The 20,339-nt window shown below is 44.3% G+C and overlaps 1 protein-coding gene across 1 annotated transcript in view; it reads right to left on the minus strand.

Annotated features, from left to right (window-relative positions):
- Positions 1-217: 217 nt before the first annotated feature.
- Positions 218-20,339, minus strand: part of LOC126252712 (protein white-like) — a 258,277-nt gene continuing 238,155 nt past the window's right edge. Inside the window, exons 11-12 of the mRNA XM_049953614.1 lie at positions 12,631-12,805; positions 218-545 (exon numbers count right to left, since the gene is read on the minus strand). Coding sequence (XP_049809571.1) covers positions 441-545; positions 12,631-12,805 — 280 coding nt within the window. The 3' untranslated portion in view covers positions 218-440. The remainder of the gene's footprint in view (positions 546-12,630; positions 12,806-20,339) is intronic.

Genomic DNA, 20,339 nt, shown 5'->3' on the forward strand with positions numbered 1-20,339 from the left:
TCAAACTATCATTCCGCTTTCACGGTCTGTTAATTTCCGTCGTGCCTCCATAATCAAGTCCAAAACCTTTGAACATGGATACAAATGACAGCTCCGCCAATGCACTGTCCTTTTATACCTTGTGTATGCGATACTACAGCCATCTGTATTTGTGCATATCGCTTTCTCGTGAGTTTCGTCACCTCGGTGTGCTCTTTGAAAATTGACAACACGATCGTACTGTGTAAAGTGAGCTCTCATTCAGTTTTTATTGCAAATAAATGTCAGAATCTGGTTGTGTACATTACTTTTTATCAAAATACAGGTTATACGCGGAATGTGCCATAGTGGCAGCTTTGACTGCTCCGGTCCACACATGATAGCACAGAAGCCAGTCACAGCGCTCGTACAGGCCGCAGTGATGCAGCTGGTGCTGGTGGTCGTCAGCTTTCTTTCGTCTCTCAGCTGCAGCCGCGCTTCGCCCTCAGCGTCAGGATGAGCACTGCCAACAGCCTGAAGCTGACCACCAGGCACACCAGGCCGATGATGTCGCACATGAAGTCGCCCTGCAAATATACCCAAGTAGCATGCTGTGAAGTCTTGCAGTGAACATAAGGCTGAAACAAGTCTATCAACACAGTTTCACATTGTAATGTTCACACTATGCGCAGTCTCAGCAGTGGACACCCCAGGTATGTGGTAGTAACAGACCTCTGGAAGGCAGAGGAGGTCTTATACACAAATATTGTGCCTTGTACTTGTGATTTAGGTTTGCATTAGCTGATCAGTGTTCGCTGGACTGCCTTGCCTATGTACAGGGTGTTTCAAAAATGACCGGTATATTTGAAACGGCAATAAAAACTAAACGAGCAGCGATAGAAATTCACCGTTTGTTGCAATATGCTTGGGACAACAGTACATTTTCAGGCAGACAAACTTTCGAAATTACAGTAGTTACAATTTTCAACAACAGATGGCGCTGCGGTATGGGAAAAACTATAGTACGATATTTTCCACATATCCACCATGCGCAGCAATAATATGGCGTAGTCTCTGATTGAAATTACCCGAAACCTTTGACAACGTGTCTGGCGGAATGGCTTCACATGCAGATGCGATGTACTGCTTCAGCTGTTCAATTGTTTCTGGATTCTGGCGGTACACCTGGTCTTTCAAGTGTCCCCACAGAAAGAAGTCACAGGGGTTCATGTCTGGCGAATAGGGAGGCCAATCCACGCCGCCTCCTGTATGTTTCGGATAGCCCAAAGCAATCACACGATCATCGAAATATTCATTCAGGAAATTAAAGACGTCGGCCGTGCGATGTGGCCGGGCACCATCTTGCATAAACCACGAGGTGTTCGCAGTGTCGTCTAAGGCAGTTTGTACCGCCACAAATTCACGAAGAATGTCCAGATAGCGTGATGCAGTAATCGTTTCGGATCTGAACAATGGGCCAATGATTCCTTTGGAAGAAATGGCGGCCCAGACCAGTACTTTTTGAGGATGCAGGGACGATAGGACTGCAGCATGGGGCTTTTCGGTTCCCCATATGCGCCATTTCTGTTTATTGACGAAGCCGTCCAGGTGAAAATAAGCTTCGTCAGTAAACCAAATGCTGCCCACATGCATATCGCCGTCATCAATCCTGTGCACTATATCGTTAGCGAATGTCTCTCGTGCAGCAATGGTAGCGGCGCTGAGGGGTTGCCGCGTTTGAATTTTGTATGGATAGAGGTGTAAACTCTGGCGCATGAGACGATACGTGGACGTTGGCGTCATTTGGACCGCAGCTGCAACACGGCGAACGGAAACCCGAGGCCGCTGTTGGATCACCTGCTGCACTAGCTGCGCGTTGCCCTCTGTGGTTGCCGTACGCGGTCGCCCTACCTTTCCAGCACGTTCATCCGTCACGTTCCCAGTCCGTTGAAATTTTTCAAACAGATCCTTTATTGTATCGCTTTTCGGTCCTTTGGTTACATTAAACCTCCGTTGAAAACTTCGTCTTGTTGCAACAACACTGTGTTCTAGGCGGTGGAATTCCAACACCAGAAAAATCCTCTGTTCTAAGGAATAAACCATGTTGTCTACAGCACACTTGCACGTTGTGAACAGCACACGCTTACAGCAGAAAGACGATGTACAGAATGGCGCACCCACAGACTGCGTTGTCTTCTATATCTTTCACATCACTTGCAGCGCCATCTGTTGTTGAAAATTGTAACTACTGTAATTTCGAAAGTTTGTCCGCCTGAAAATGTACTGTTGTCCCAAGCATATTGCAACAAACGGTGTATTTCTATCGCTGCTCGTTTAGTTTTTATTGCCGTTTAAATATACCGGTCATTTTTGAAACACCCTGTATGTGGAAGACATGTGAGGAGGAAAGTTGTTTATCTGTGGAGAGGATGAGCTTTGAAAGAAGAGGATCGTTGGTTGAGAGGGGAGGGGGCTGACGCACGGAGACGGATGGACACTGGACTTATGAGGAAAGAGCGGTGCCTAGAGAGTGCGCCGGTGTGTGCTCGATGGAAGCTACGCTGGCTAGAGCTGTTAATTTTGTGCACAGAGAAAGTAAGAATTACGGTGACTAAAGGCAGAAAGCAGCGCATGTAACGTCTCACAGATGGCCATATAGATGAAGTGTTAATGCAGTCGCTGGGCTAGTGGAAAATTTGCATTTCTAAGCACTGAATTTGCATGCACGCAAAGTAATGTCATTTCGCTACTGTGTTACACCGTCATGCAAAGTTGATAATCGGATGCTATGTACTGGCATGTAAATGATCGGGAGTGGGATGCAGGCACATTGTAATTCTGTTCATTTCATGTTGGAGACAAGTGAGAACTTTTGGACAATGAGGAGGCCAATTACAACAGCAGTGAACGGTCAGAAGTTGAGAGGAACATCCGGTCACTGGGAACTGCAGACACAGCCTCGACCCGTGGCTGGCGGCTTTTTCTTTCGATGAGGGGTCTCAGGGACAGACAGACCGACACTCGCTATTTTTACTACGGCTGGGGGCCGTTTTATTCCGAAAACCTCAAGTTTTCGGCAGGAACGCGCCATTTTGGTGCCACATCTGTTCTATGGTTTCGGACGTCTCGGAGAAATGATCGTCGAGCTGCACAGAACAGCCGGCCGAACGGCGCCATACGTAGCACCGTAATAATTAAATAATCAGATTCCGTTGGCACCCGTCGCTAGAAAGGTTCGCACGCAAAGTTCTGGCGGAAGCTGTGATGGGCTGCTCGAGTGTTATGGCTGAACACATTTACAAACACCGTCGGGCATTGGCGGGAAGGAACGGTATTGTCGCCAATCTGTTGACAGAGTACGGTTGTGGGAGTCTACACTAATTTGTTCTAAGGCCGCAGTGCTCGAAAGCTTTGTTTTTCTGCGGCGATTAGTAGAGTTCTTTACAGGCGGAGCTGTCGCTCTCTGGGTGGAAGAGAGAGTTTGTTTCTGACCGCCACAGGAGTCGGTCGCGTACTTTGCCGCCCTTGCTGCAGAGTAATTTCATTCGTCGTTTCACTTGTCCGACCAACCGGACAAACAACTGGTTGTTTTCGTGCACGTGCTTTCATCGACCTCCAAGGCGGAACTCATCTCTATGCATCCCAACGACCACGAGTAGCAGCCGTCATCAGCTCGCCGCCTTGCGCCGAACTGTCGGTAATACATCTGCACCCTCGTGGCTACTAGGCGAATCACTTTTATGTGCCTGGCAAAGAAGACATCGAACCACATTCACAATAATTCTCTGTTACTCCACTGTCGAACAGTGCCCGGAAAATACGCACACGTATAACTTTCCGAGCGATTCTGATTACCCTTATTGTATTCCAATGGTAGTTTTTCCCTTCGTAGGTCACCGTCAACAAAATATTTTCGCTTTCGGAGGAGAAAGTTGGTGACTGAAATTTCCTGAGAAGATCCCGCCGCTAAGAGAAATGCCTTTAATAGTGCCCTTCCCAAACCCTGTATCATATCCGTGGCTCTCTCTCCCCTATTTCTCGATAACAGAAAACGTGCTGCTCGTCACTGAATTTTCGCGATGTACTCTGTTAATCCTATCTGCTAAGGATCCCGCACCCCCAGCAGCACTCCAAAAGAGGACGGACAAGAGTAGTTTAGGAAGCCTCTTTAACAGTTCTCTTACATCTTCTAACTGTCCTGCCAATAAAACGCAGTCTTTGGTTCGCCATCCCCACAACATTTTTGTTGTTGTTGTGATATTTCCAATTTAACTTGTTCGTAACTGCAATTGCTAGGCCGGCCGGTGTGGCCGAGCGGTTCTAGGCGCTTCAGTCTGGAACCGAGCAACCACTACGGTCGCAGGTTCGAATCCTGCCTCGGGCATGGATGTGTGTGATGTCCTTAGGTTAGTTAGGTATAAGTAGTTCTAAGTTCTAGGGGACTGATGACCTCAGATGTTAAGTTCCATAGTACTCAGAGCCATTTTTTGCAATTGCTAGGTATTTTGTTGAATTTACGGCATTTAGATATAACTGATTTACCGTTCAACCGAAGTTTAACGGATTCCTTTTAGCACTGATATAGAGGAATTTTCATTATTTAGGGTCAATTCCCACTTTTCGCACCATACAGATACCTTATCTAAATAGTTTTGTACTTATTTTCTGACGACTATGCAAGACAATACACGACAGCATCATCTGCCGACAACGTAAGGCAGCTGCACAGATTGTCTCCTAAATCGTTTCTATAGATAAGGAGCAGCCAGATGTCTATAAGACCACTTTTCGGATCACCAGAAATTACTTCTGTTTCAATCGATGACTTTCCGCCAATTACTACGAACTATGACCTCTCTGACAGGAAATCACGAATCCCGTCGCACAGGTGAGATTGGACTTGGACTTTAAAGTAGGATAGGAGCTGAATTTCAAGAAAAGCAACAAAAGAGTAATGGAATGTGGTCAAATTAAATCAGATGATGCTGAAGGAATTACATTAGGAAACGAGACACTTAAACTAGTAGATAAGTTTTGGTATTTGGGCAGAAATATAACTGATGATGGCCGGGATAGAGAGGACATAAAATGTAGACTGGCAATGGCAAAAAAAGCGTTTCTATAGAAGAAGAACTCGTTAACATCAAGTATAGATTTAAGTGTCAGGAAGCCTTTTCTGAAAGTTTTTCTATGAACTGTAGCCATATATGGAAGTGAAAGATGGACGCGAAAAGGTTCAGACAAAAAGGCAATAGAAGCTTTGGAAAAGTAGAGCTGCACAGTAATGCTGAAGATAAGATGGGTAGATCATGTAACTGGTGAGGAAGTACTGAACAGAACTGGGGAACAAACAAATTTATGCTACAACATGGCTAAAAGAAGGGATCGGGTGGGTAGGACCTATTCTGAGATATCAATGGGTCACCAGTTTAGTACTAGAGTGAACTGTGGGGAGTAAAAATCGTAGCGAAAGGTCAAGTGATGAATACAGTAAGCAGATTCAGAAGTAAGTAGGTTGCAGTAATTACTTGGAGATGAAGAGGATTGCACAGGATAGTGTAGCATGGAGAGCTGCATCAAATCAGTCTTCGGACTATAAACCACAACATCAATAACCGAGACGATATTCCATAAGCACGCAATCTGATTAAAAGCCAGCTGTGAGGTATCGTGCAAAAACCCTGGAAATCATTTGTCGATAGCACTGAACACATAGTGTGAGTAAAGGGCTATTGTTTTTCACAAGAATGATGTTTTCTAAATCAGTTTGACTTTGTGTCAATAGACCGTTTTTTTTCGAAATAGTTCATACTGTTCGAACACAATATGTGTTCCAGAATCCTTCTGCATAACGCTCTTCATGATATGAGCTGTAATATAGTGGATACCCCTATTGACTTTCTTTAATATCGGTGTGACTTGTGCAACTTTCTAGTCTTTGGGTTCGGGTATTTCGTCGAGCGATCGGTTGTATATGATTGTTAAGTATGGAGTTATTGCATCAGAATACTCTGAAAGGAACCTAACTGATAAATGATTATTAAGTATAGAGCTATTGCATCAGCATACTCTGAAACGAACATAATTGGTACACAGTCTGGACCGGAACACTTGCATCTATTAAGTGATTAAAGTTGCTTCGCTACTTCGAGGATATCTACATCCAAATTACTCATGTTGGCAGCTGTTCTTGATTATTATTCTGAAGTATTCACTTCGTCTTCTTTGGCGAAGGACTTTCTGAAAGCATGTTTAGTAATCTTGCTTTAGGAGCACTGTTATGAATAGTATTTCCATTACTATCGCGCAGGGAAGGCATTGACTTTGTCTTACCGCTAGCACACTTTTCATACGACAAGAATCTCTTTGGCCATTCTGACAGGTTTCGAGGCAAGCTTCGATGCAGAAACTATTAGAAGTATCTCACATTGCAGTCCGCACTGAATTTCGAGCTTCTGTAAAGAATCGCCAATCTTGGGGGTTTTGCGTTCGTTTAAGTTGGGCATGCTTTTTCGTTGTTTCTACAATTGTGTCCTGACATGTTTTATGTACCGTGGGGAATCAGTTCCGTCATTTGTTAAATCATTTGGTATAAAGCTCTCAATTGCTGTCGATACTAGTTCTTTGAATTCAAGCCACATCTGGTCTACATTCACATTGTTATTTTGGAAGGAGTGGAAACTGTCTATTAGGAAGTCTTTAAGCGAATTTTTATCTGCTTCTTTAAACAGATATATTTTTCGTTTATATTTGGGGGATTTGGAAATAACAGTTTTCGTTATCGCTACGACAAATCTTTGTTCACTAATCCCTGCATCCGTTTTGATGCTTGTTGTCAGCTCGGATTATTTGTTGCTAAGAGGTCAAGTGTGTTTTCACAACCGTTCAGCATTCAGTTCAGCTCATGAACTAGTTGCTCGAAATAATTTTCACGGAATGCGATTAGCACAATTTCGGAAGATGTATCATGCATGCCTCCGGATTTAAATATGTATTTCTGCCACCATATCGAGGGTAAGTTGAAGGCACTATCAACCATAATTGTATGAGTCGGGTACGTGTTTGAAATTACCTCATGTTTTCTTTGAACCTTTGAGCAATAGTATTACCTAACGTGGGTGGTCGGTAAAGGGATCCAGTTATTATTTTATTGCGGTTCCAAGAATGACCTCTACCCACACTAGCTCACAGAAACTATCTACAAAAATTTCGCTACAACATAAACTACTTCTAACAGCAACAAAACACGCCACCACAAACTGTATGCAGCCTATCCTTTCTAAACACTGTTTGGTCCTTAGCGAAAATTTCGGCAGGACGTATCTGCGGATTTAGCCAGCTTTCAGTGCCTATAACGAATTGATATTCATTGCTTTCTATTAGCGCTTGCAGCACTGCTACTTTCCCAGTTGCGACATGTAGAGTTCCAGTTAACTTTTTAACCACCCAGGTTTCCCAGCTGTTGCAGCTGTAGAACGAGTTTGCCTGCTTAGGTGATATCGTGGAACTGTAATTGATTACCCATTTGTTTATAGATATTATGCATTTTATCTGTTGTCTTTGCTTTCTTAGTCTCATAGTAGACAAGCACACTAGGTTCCATACAGTGTCGTTTATACTAGGTTCTTGCGAATACGTCTGTCACATGAGGACTGCTTACATGTTTGGCGTGCGTTCATATACATGATGGTTCCTTATACGAATTCATGAAACATTTTGTGGCCGTTTAAAGAAAATAAATGTAATTGTAATTTTTGGGATGGTATTTATCTGCTAATCAGTCACACTCACCAGAATCCTTTCCCATCATCATTTCTGGAGGGAAACTTTGATCAGTTTAGTTAATGAATGAAATGTATGGGACACTAGTCACCCCATAAGGGATTTAGAGCAGGGCCATTAGAAGACTACGGTACACACCCCGTACAGATTAAATATGAAGCTCTTGGGTGTGATTTGCATAACGTAGTGATTTAGTCCTGTAACTTATACATCAGTTAAGGGTCCCATGACAGCAAACACCCGGCTAGTTGCCAGTGTGTTTGGTAACTATGTAATTTGTTAACCATGAACAACAAATCCTTTCATATAAGTAAATGGGTTTGGTAAATGTTGCATTTTTGTGCCATAAACAATAAATCCTTTCGAACATCTCAAACAAAGGATTTTTGGATCCATGTCCATATGAACTTTTTCTAATGATATGATGACAGTAATATAGCCTTAAAGTTTGTGTCACATTTTTGTACATCCTGAATAAGGGTCAGTGTGAATGTGGAGGACACAGCTACGTATCTGCGGGTATTATTATATCCTTGCAGGATGTAGTGTCAACAGCAGTCACTTACATACGATGGTGACTGGGTCTGAATACTTGTGAAGGCTTTTCTTTTCATAAATACGTAAGTACAGACTTTGATCTCTTCTTTCTGTCTCACACGTAGCCCAACGCTAACCATTTCATTGGTTTTCATCCCCTGTATACCTGATTGTCATAAGAGGGGTAACAACACATTTCCGCTTTCATGGTCAGACGGATGTTGTTGGCTGTTCGTGGATCCATCACGGGCTCGAGACAGTCGCTGTTCGAACAGTATGTAGAGCACAGCCAATAACAGCCGTAGGTCAATCAGTTCCTCTTTATTTTTCTTTATGCTACCCGTTTCCGCACTTCACTGGTGTCGTCCTCAGGTTCCTTATATTAGAACATCAACAAGTATACAGTGTACGTCTGGTGTATAACAGAAAATAATAATAGAGATACAAAGCAGGACCAGTAATGGTGGTAAACAACGCAAAATGTGCAACAAGGAGCTATTACTTTTACTGGTCTTGTTTTGAATCTGTATAATTATCTTGTGTTATGTATCAGAGACACACTACATTACGCTGAGGTGACAAAAGTCACGGGCTAGCGATAGGCACGGATACAAATGATGGTAATATCGTGAAAACAAGGAATAAAAGGGCAGTAAATTAGTCGAACTGTCATTTGTACTCGGGTATTTCATGTGAAAAGGTTTCTGACGTGATTGTAGCCACAGGACGGGAATTAACAGACTATGAATGCAGAATACTAGTTGGAGCTAGAAGTTTGGGACATCCCATTTCAAAAATCATTAGGGAATTCAATATTCAGAGATCGACAGTGTCACGAATCTGCTGGTAATATCAAATTTCGAGCATTAGCTCTCATTACGGGCAACGCAGTGGCCGGGGCCTTCACTTAACTACCGAGAGCAGCGGCATTTGCCTAGAGTTGTCAGTGTTAACAGACAAGTAAGACTGCGAGAAATAACATCAGCAACCATTGTGGGACGTATGACGAACGTGTAGGTTAGGACAGTGTGGAGAAATTTGGCATTTATGGGCTATGTCAGCAGACAACCGACGCGAATGCCATTGTTAACAGAACGACAGCACCTGCAGCGCCTCTGCTGAGCTCGTGACCATATTGGTTGGACCTTAGACTACAAGAAAACCGCGGCCCGTTCACGTGAGTCCCGCCTTCAGTTGGTAAGAGCTGATAGTAGGTTTCGATTGTGGCGCATATCGCACGAAGGCATGGACGCAAAATTGTCAACAAGGCACTGTGCAAGCTGCAGGTGGTTCCGTAACGCTGTGGGCTGTGTTTAAATGGAACTGAGCCGATCATTGAATGAAGATGGTTATCATCATAGCGTGTAGGCTTTCATGTAGGTCTATAATAGAGATATGAGTAAATCATATTACCTGTCGATCATGCCTTTCGTTCTCAGGACGAGGAATCACCGTAAAATCAGTGAATTCCAATCTGTGCCAGTCTGGGTTAAAGGTGCTGAAAATTGTAAAAAAAATTAAACTCGTCGGTGACCTTATCCATTATTATAGAAATTAAATAAAGTCTTTCGTTTCCCTTATTCCTATCAAAACAGAACACCAGACAGGAAAGAACAAATTACAAAACCACTGCATCAGACACATGGGAGATACTCTGTGTGAGCGTTGACCTTGGTCATTACGCAACCGCCTATCGCTATCGTTCTGTATTTACAAACATGAGAAGCCAAATGAGACGTGTGCTACGAGTACTATTATATATACACTCCTGGAAATTGAAATAAGAACACCGTGAATTCATTGTCCCAGGAAGGGGAAACTTTATTGACACATTCCTGGGGTCAGATACATCACATGATCACACTGACAGAACCACAGGCACATAGACACAGGCAACAGAGCATGCACAATGTCGGCACTAGTACAGTGTATATCCACCTTTCGCAGCAATGCAGGCTGCTATTCTCCCATGGAGACAATCGTAGAGATGCTGGATGTCGTCCTGTGGAACGGCTTGCCATGCCATTTCCACCTGGCGCCTCAGTTGGACCAGCGTTCGTGCTGGACGTGCAGACCGCGTGAGACGACGCTTCATCCAGTCCCAAACATGCTCAATGGGGGGCAGATCCGGAGATCTTGCTGGCCAGGGTAGTTGACTTACACCTTCTAGAGCACGTTGGGTGGCACGGGATACATGCGGACGTGCATTGTCCTGTTGGAACAGCAAGTTCCCTTGCCGGTCTAGGAATGGTAGAACGATGGGTTCGATGACGGTTTGGATGTACCGTGCACTATTCAGTGTCCCCTCGACGATCACCAGTGGTGTACGGCCAGTGTAGGAGATCGCTCCCCACACCATGATGCCGGGTGTTGGCCCTGTGTGCGTCGTATGCAGTCCTGATTGTGGCGCTCACCTGCACGGCGCCAAACACGCATACGACCATCATTGGCACCAAGGCAGAAGCGACTCTCATCGCTGAAGACGACACGTCTCCATTCGTCCCTCCATTCACGCCTGTCGCGACACCACTGGACGCGGGCTGCACGATGTTGGGGCGTGAGCGGAAGACGGCCTAACGGTGTGCGGGACCGTAGCCCAGCTTCATGGAGACGGTTGCGAATGGTCCTCGCCGATACCCCAGGAGCAACAGTGTCCCTAATTTGCTGGGAAGTGGCGGTGCGGTCCCCTACGGCACTGCGTAGGATCCTACGGTCTTGGCGTGCATCCGTGCGTCGCTGCGGTCCGGTCCCAGGTCGACGGGCACGTGCACCTTCCGCCGACCACTGGCGACAACATCGATGTACTGTGGAGACCTCACGCCCCACGTGTTGAGCAATTCGGCGGTACGTCCACCCGGCCTCCCGCATGCCCACTATACGCCCTCGCTCAAAGTCCGTCAACTGCACATACGGTTCACGTCCACGCTGTCGCGGCATGCTACCAGTGTTAAAGACTGCGATGGAGCTCCGTATGCCACGGCAAACTGGCTGACACTGACGGCGGCGGTGCACAAATGCTGCGCAGCTAGCGCCATTCGACGGCCAACACCGCTGTTCCTGGTGTGTCCGCTGTGCCGTGCGTGTGATCATTGCTTGTACAGCCCTCTCGCAGTGTCCGGAGCAAGTATGGTGGGTCTGACACACCGGTGTCAATGTGTTCTTTTTTCCATTTCCAGGAGTGTATATATATATATATATATATATATTTGCTAAAAATCTTTCCCATATATATATATATATATATATATATATATATATATATATATATATATATATATATATATATATATATATATATGGGAAAGATTTTTAGCAAAAATCTGGAGGAGTCCTTGGCCGAAATTCTTAGCATATATCAGTCCGAAAATTAGCAGTAAATCGATCAGGAATCAGTGAATCGATCTTAGCCCGGAAGTTTTAATTACTGAAGATGGTTATGTTCGGCTACTTGGAGGCCATTTGCAGCCATTCGTGGGCTCCAAGTCCACAAGCAACGATGGAATTCTTATGGGTGACAATGCTCCATGTCACCGGACGATAATTGTTCACGATTGGTTGGAAGAACGTTATGAACAAATCGAGTGAATGATTTGGCCACCTGGATAGCTCTCCATCAAACCCATCGAGCATTTATGGAACGTAACCTGGAGGTAAGTTCGTGCAGAAAATCCAGCATAACACTTTCGCAGTTTTGGGCGGCTTTAGACGCAGCATGGTTCAGTATTTCTGCAGGGAACTTACATGTTGAGCCCATGCCATTTCAAGTTGCTACACTACGCTGGGCAAAATGAGGTTCAAATGGTTCTGAGCACTATGGGACTTAACATCTGAGATCATCAGCCCCCTATAACTTAGAACTACTTAAACCTAACTAACCTAATGACATCAAACACATCCACGCCCGAGGCAGGATTCGAACCTGAGACCGTAGCGGTTGCGCGATTCCAGACTGTGGCGCCAACAACCGCTCGGCCACACGGGCCGGCGGCAAAATGAGGCCCGACATGGTATTAGGAGATATAACATTACTTTTGTAACCTTAGTGTGTATTGTTTTTGATTTTCTAAAACACAGGGGCCGGAGGATGGTACCAGTGAAGTGCCGAAACTGGTAGCTGAAAGAAAAATAAATAAGAAATGATCGAAATGCAGCTGTTGTTTGATTTTTGTTCTACATACTGTTGTTGTAGGGGGTGTTTTAAAATTACTTACGGAAGCAATATATTAATTTTACTCCAGACGTTTCCATGCACTCCCAGCGTTCTTGCAGCACTCCTTACTCGTCAATTACAGCGGACCAGAGCCTGTACGAACGTGCAGATCACTAGTGGTGCAAAACGCAGAATGCACTGACCTCGTTGAAGTCGAACATTTCGAGCACGATGTGGCCGCTGGAGGGGCAGGTGTCGTTGACGGCGCCGGAGCAGTCGATGTGCTGTACGCCCGCCCACTGGTTGATGAACATCGCCTCGTTGCCGAACCGGAACCACGACAGCCACGTGAACCAGTCCAGCGCCCGCGGGACGGATCTGCGGCGTCATCACAATTCCTGCACTAGCATTCATCTACGAGAAATTTCGCTAACCAGATTTCCATGAGATCCTTGTTCCAGAAATATCAAGCCATTGACACAATTTTAAAAATTAAAAAGATACTTCTAAATATGACTTATCCGTATTACTACTACTAGTATTTAAAGACATGATGCTGTTTAGCGTTGTTACGAATATATATATATATATATATATATATATATATATATATATATATACTCCTGGAAATTGAAATAAGAACACCGTGAATTCATTGTCCCAGGAAGGGGAAACTTTATTGACACATTCCTGGGGTCAGATACATCACACGATCACACTGACAGAACCACAGGCACATAGACACAGGCAACAGAGCATGCACACTGTCGGCACTAGTACAGTGTATATCCACCTTTCGCAGCAATGCAGGCTGCTATTCTCCCATGGAGACGATCGTAGAGATGCTGGATGTAGTCCTGTGGAACGGCTTGCCATGCCATTTCCACCTGGCGCCTCAGTTGGACCAGCGTTCGTGCTGGACGTGCAGACCGCGTGAGACGACGCTTCATCCAGTCCCAAACATGCTCAATGGGGGACAGATCCGGAGATCTTGCTGGCCAGGGTAGTTGCCTTACACCTTCTAGAGCACGTTGGGTGGCACGGGATACATGCGGACGTGCATTGTCCTGTTGGAACAGCAAGTTCCCTTGCCGGTCTAGGAATGGTAGGACGATGGGTTCGATGACGGTTTGGATGTACCGTGCACTATTCAGTGTCCCCTCGACGATCACCAGTTGTGTACGGCCAGTGTAGGAGATCGCTCCCCACACCATGATGCCGGGTGTTGGCCCTGTGTGCCTCGGTCGTATGCAGTCCTGATTGTGGCGCTCACCTGTACGGCACCAAACACGCATACGACCATCATAGGCACCAAGGCAGAAGCGACTCTCATCGCTGAAGACGACACGTCTCCATTCGTCCCTCCATTCACGCCTGTCGCGACACCACTGGAGGCGTGCTGCACGATGTTGGGGCGTGAGCGGAAGACGGCCTAACGGTGTGCGGGACCGTAGCCCAGCTTCATGGAGACGGTTGCGAATGGTCCTCGCCGATACCCCAGGAGCAACAGTGTCCCTAATTTGCTGGGAAGTGGCGGTGGGGTCCCCTACAGCACTGCGTAGGATCCTACGGTCTTGGCGTGCATCCGTGCGTCGCTGCGGTCCGGTCCCAGGTCGACGGGCACGTGCACCTTCCGCCGACCACTGGCGACAACATCGATGTACTGTGGAGACCTCACGCCCCACGTGTTGAGCAATTCGGCGGTACGTCCACCCGGCCTCCCGCATGCCCACTATACGCCCTCGCTCAAAGTCCGTCAGCTGCACATACGGTTCACGTCCACGCTGTCGCGGCATGCTACCAGTGTTAAAGACATGGAGCTCCGTATGCCACGGCAAACTGGCTGACACTGACGGCGGCGGTGCACAAATGCTGCGCAGCTAGCGCCATTCAACGGCCAACACCGCGGTTCCTGGTGTGTCCGCTGTGCCGTGCGTGTGATCATTGCTTGTACAGCCCTCTCGCAGTGTCCGGAGCAAGTATGGTGGGTCTGACACACCGGTGTCAATGTGTTCTTTTTTCCATTTCCAGGAGTGTATATACAGGGTGAGTCACCTAACATTACCGCTGGATATATTCGTTGTTGTTGTTGTGGTCTTCAGTCCTGAGACTGGTTTGATGCAGCTCTCCATGCTACTCTATCCTGTGCAAGCTTCTTCATCTCCCAGTACCTACTGCAACCTACATCCTTCTGAATCTGCTTAGTGTACTGATCTCTTGGTCTCCCTCTACGATTTTTACACTCCACGCTGCCCTCCAATGCTAAATTTGTGATCCCTTGATGCCTCAAAACATGTCCTACCAACCGATCCCTTCTTCTAGTCAAGTTGTGCCACAAACTTCTCTTCTCCCCAATCCTATTCAATACCTCCTAAATAGTTACGTGATCTACCCACCTTATCTTCAGCATTCTTCTGTAGCACCACATTTCGAAAGCTTCTATTCTCTTCTTGTCCAAACTAGTTATCGTCCATGTCTCACTTCCATACATGGCTACACTCCATACAAATACTTTCAGAAACGACTTCCTGACACCTAAATCTATACTCGATGTTAACAAATTTCTCTTCTTCAGAAACGCTTTCCTTGCCATTGCCAGTCTACATTTTATGTCCTCTCTACTTCGACCATCATCGGTTATTTTACTCCCTAAATAGCAAAACTCCTTTACTACTTTAAGTATCTCATTTCCTAATCTAATTCCCTCAGCATCACCCGACTTAATTTGACTACATTCCATTATCCTCGTTTTGCTTTTGTTGATGTTCATCTTATATCCTCCTTTCAAGACACTGTCCATTCCGTTCAACTGCTCTTCCAAGTCCTTTGCTGTCTCTGACAGAATTACAATGTCATCGGCGAACCTCAAAGTTTTTACTTCTTCTCCATGAATTTTAATACCTACTCCGAATTTTTCTTTTGTTTCCTTTACTACTTGCTCAATATACAGATTGAATAACATCGGGGAGAGGCTACAACCCTGTCTCACTCCTTTCCCAACCACTGCTTCCATTTCATGCCCCTCGACTTTTATAAATGCCATCTGGTTTCTGTACAAATTGTAAATAGTCTTTCGCTCCCTGTATTTTACCCCTGCCACCTTCAGAATTTGAAAGAGAGTATTCCAGTCAACATTGTCAAAAGCTTTCTCTAAGTCTACAAATGCCAGAAACGTAGGTTTGCCTTTTCTTAATCTTTCTTCCAAGATAAGTCGTAAGGTCAGTATTGCCTCACGTGTTCCAACATTTCTACGGAATCCAAACTGATCTTCTCCGAGGTCGGCTTCTACCAGTTTTTCCATTCGTCTGTAAAGAATTCGCGTTAGTATTTTGCAGCTGTGACTTATTAAACTGATAGTTCGGTAATTTTCACATCTGTCAACACCTGCTTTCTTTGGGATTGGAATTATTATATTCTTCTTGAAGTCTGAGGGTATTTCGCCTGTCTCATACATCTTGCTCACCAGATGGTAGAGTTTTGTCATGACTGGCTCTCCCGAGCCCATCAGTAGTTCTAGTGGAATGTTGTCTACTCCCGGGGCCTTGTTTCGACTCAGGTCTTTCAGTGCTCTGTCAAACTCTTCACGCAGTATCTTATCTCCCATTTCGTCTTCATCTACATCCTCTTCCATTTCCATAATATTGTCCTCATGTACATCTCCCTTGTATAAACCCTCTATATACTCCTTCCACCTTTCTGCCTTCCCTTCTTTGCTTAGAACTGGGTTTCCATCTGAGCTCTTGATATTCATACATGTGGTTCTCTTCTCTCCAAAGGTCTCTTTAATTTTCCTGTAGGCAGTATCTATCTTACCCCTAGTGAGACAAGCCTCTACATCCTTACATTTGTCCTCTAGCCATCCCTGCTTAGCCATTTTGCACTTTCTGTCGATTTCATTTTTGAGACGTTTGTATTCCTTTTTGCCTGCTTCATTTACTGCATTTTTATATTTTCTTCTTTCATCAATTAAATTCAATATTTCTTCTGTTACCCAAGGATTTCTATTAGCCCTCGTCTTTTTACCTACTTGATCATCTGCTGCCTTCACCACTTCATCCCTCAGAGCTACCCATTCCTCTTCTATTGTATTTATTTTCCCCATTCCTGTCAATTGTTCCCTTATGCTCTCCCTGAAACTCTCTACAACCTCTGGTTCTTTCAGTTTATCCAGGTCCCATCTCCTTAAATTCCCACCTTTTTGCAGTTTCTTCAGTTTCAATCTGCAGTTCATAACCAATAGATTGTGGTCAGAATCCACATCTGCCCCAGGAAATGTCTTACAATTTAAAACCTGGTTCCTAAATCTCTGTCTTACCATTATATAATCTATCTGAAACCTGTCAGTATCTCCAGGCTTCTTCCATGTATACAGCCTCCTTTCATGATTCTTGAACCAAGTGTTAGCTATGATTAAGTTATGCTCTGTGCAAAATTCTACAAGGCGGCTTCCTCTTTCATTCCTTCCCCCCAATCCATATTCACCTACTATGTTTCCTTCTCTCCCTTTTCCTACTGACGAATTCCAGTCACCCATGACTATTAAATTTTCGTCTCCCTTCACTACCTGAATAATTTCTTTTATCTCGTCATACATTTCATCTATTTCTTCATCATCTGCAGAGCTAGTTGGCATATAAACTTGTACTACTGTAGTAGGCATGGGCTTTGTGTCTATCTTGGCCACAATAATGCGTTCACTATGCTGTTTGTAGTAGCTAACCCGCACTACTATTTTTTTTACTCATTATTAAACCTACTCCTGCATTACCCCTATTTGATTTTGTATTTATAACCCTGTAATCACCTGACCGAAAGTCTTGTTCCTCCTGCCACCGAACTTCACTAATTCCCACTATATCTAACTTTAACCTATCCATTTCCCTTTTCAAATTTTCTAACCTACCTGCCCGATTAAGTGATCTGACATTCCACGCTCCGATCCGTAGAACGCCAGTTTTCTTTCTCCTGATAACGACGTCCTCTTGAGTAGTCCCCGCCCGGAGATCCGAATCCATCAAATACTGACGAATCGATTCCACAAACCGAACGTGAGGAGAGGGGCTAGTGTAATTGGTTAATACAAACCATAAAAAAAAATGCACGGAAGTATGTTTTTTAACACAAACCTACGTTTTTTTTAATGGAACCACGTTAGTTTTGTTAGCACATCTGAACATATAAACAAATACGTAATCAGTGCCGTTTGTTGCATTGTAAAATGTTAATTACATCCGGAGATATTGTAACCTAAAGTTGACGCTTGAGTACCACTCCTCCGCTGTTCGATCGTGTGTATCGGAGAGCACCGAATTACGTAGGGATCCAAAGGGAAGGGTGGTGGACCTTAGGTGCAGAAGAGACTGGAACAGCACATTACGTCCACATGTTAACATCTTTTTATTGGTCTTTTTCACTGACGCACATGTACATTACCATGAGGGGAGAGGTACACGTACACACGTGGTTTCCGTTTTCAATTACGGAGTGAAATAGAGTGTGTCCCGACATGTCAGGCCAATAGATGTTCAATGTGGTGGCCATCATTTGCTGCACACAATTGCAATCTCTGGCGTAATGAATGTCGTACACGCCGCAGTACATCTGGTGTAATGTCGCCGCAGGCTGCCACAATACGTTGTTTCATATCCTGTGCGGCTGTAGGCACATCACGGTACGCATTCTCCTTTAACGTACCCCACAGAAAGAATTCCAGAGGTGTAAGATCAGGAGAACGGGCTGGCCAATTTATGCGTTCTCCACGTCCTATGAAACGCCCGTCGGAGGTTTCAAGCGTCAACTTTAGGTTACAATATCTCCGGATGTAATTAACATTTTACAATGTAACAAACGGCACTGATTACGTATTTGTTTATATGTTCAGATGTGCTAACAAAATTAACTTGGTTCCATTTAAAAAACGTAGGTTTGTGTTAAAAAACATACTTCATATTTCCGTGCAGTTGTTTATGGTTTGTATTAAACAATTACACTAGCCCCTCTCCTCACGTTCGGTCTGTGGAATCGGTTCGTCAGTATTTGATGTGGTTTACGAAATATATCCAGCGGTAACGTTAGGTGACTCACCCTGTATGTATATATTTTGTGAGTCCGAAAATTAGCAGTAAATCGGTCAGGAACTTTTCTACAATATCGGAATAACGTTAAGACAGTGAATGAACTTGAATATTACGTGATTATTCAATTTTTATGATTTATTCTTCTTTTTCTCTTCCCAAAACTTCTTTATTCTTTTACTCTGTTCGTGTTATCTTTGTTCTGTCCGTATTTTCTCCTGTCTCTCTATTTCTTTAACTCAAATTTCGTGTTCATAATTTTGTTTCTGTATTGGTCTCTTTCATCGATCATTTCTTTATTCACTCCTGCTTGTTTTAGGTCTTCTTCTATTGCATGAAACCACTTGGTTTTTTTTATTGAGGTGTTGACTACATCAAAACTTAGTGAGTCTGGTGTTGTTCAGTCTGTGTATGTGACCAAAGAATGTTAACTGACGTTCTCTGATTATGCGTGTGAGTCTGTCTGTATCTTTATACAGTTTTTTGGTTGGCATCTTGATCCACACACCATCTCTATGTATTGCTCGAATAATTTTTCAAAGGATTTTACGTTCTATCTTTTGTGTCTCTGTGATATCTCATGACCCGATTGTGGTCGTTTGTGATGCATAGAGGGCTTCTGGTAGTACAACTTTATTTTAGTGCCTGAGTTTCGCCTGTTTTGAGATGTTTCTTTTATTGTAGTGGGTCATGTAAGTTTGTACGCTTTCTGAAGTTTTTTTGCTCGTTCTGTATTGGATTCCCTGTTTGATACTCCTATTTCTATGTATTCTCCAAGATACTTGAATTTTTCCACTCTATTGACTCATCCGTATTTTGTGTGCTTGGCTTGTGTATTGTTGTTCTTTCTTTCCATGTACTCTGTTTTCTCGTATGGTATCTGTAACCCTGTTTCTGGAGATACGAGGGCTGTCCAGAAAGTAAGTTACGATTGATCGCAAAATGAAAATCACAGCGAAAATCATAAATGTTTCATTTGTAACAGTTAGCTACACCTTTCAGCTACTTCTCTCCGTAGTCGCCGTTCTGACTCAGACATTGGTCGTAGCGTTGTACCAACTTTCCAATACCCTCATCATAGAAGGCAGCCGCCAGTGCTTTCCGCCAATTCTCTACGCTGGCCTAAAGCTCGTTGTCTGTGTCAAAATGTTGTCTTCATAGCCAGCGGTTCGTTTGAGCAGAGATGAAACTCAGTGGGAGACAGTTACGGGCTGTATTGTGGGTAACCAAACATTTCCAATTGAAACGATGCAGGAACATCTTCATTGCCCCTGCAGAATGAGGCTGAGAATTGTCTTGAAGAAGAAACCGCACGACAGTTATGTAATGTTGGTTGCATAGCTTCAGGGAAAAATTCTCACCAGGCCCTCGTACTTGGCGGGAGACACTATTTTCTATAACATCGTTACGCGCTCACTAAGAGCTCAGGAATGAAAAGAGCGACATAATTCTGCCTAGAGTCATACTAGAGACACTGCCCAACACATCTTTGCAAAGCTTTATCGGATTTTCATAGTCGTTTCCATTTCGCGACCGATCGTAACTTACTTTCTGGACAGCCCTCGTACTTCATATAAATATTGCAGGGCTTCTTCTTGTGCTTCTTCTCTATTGTTGCTGAGTACTGCCAAGGCATCTGCTAATGCTAGGCATTTTATGACTGTGTTGTTTGCACGTGTTCTTCCTAACTGAATTCCTTTTAATTTTTGTTCCCACTGTTTACTAATTTTGTCCAGGACTATGTTGAATAGAAGTGGCGAGAGTCCATCTCCTTGTCTGGCCCCTGTATGTATCTCAAAAGACTCTGAGATTTCTCCCAAAATTTTATTTTGGATGTG

The sequence above is a fragment of the Schistocerca nitens genome, chromosome 4 (genome assembly GCF_023898315.1).
Source record: "Schistocerca nitens isolate TAMUIC-IGC-003100 chromosome 4, iqSchNite1.1, whole genome shotgun sequence".
Taxonomy (NCBI): Eukaryota; Metazoa; Arthropoda; class Insecta; order Orthoptera; family Acrididae; genus Schistocerca; species Schistocerca nitens.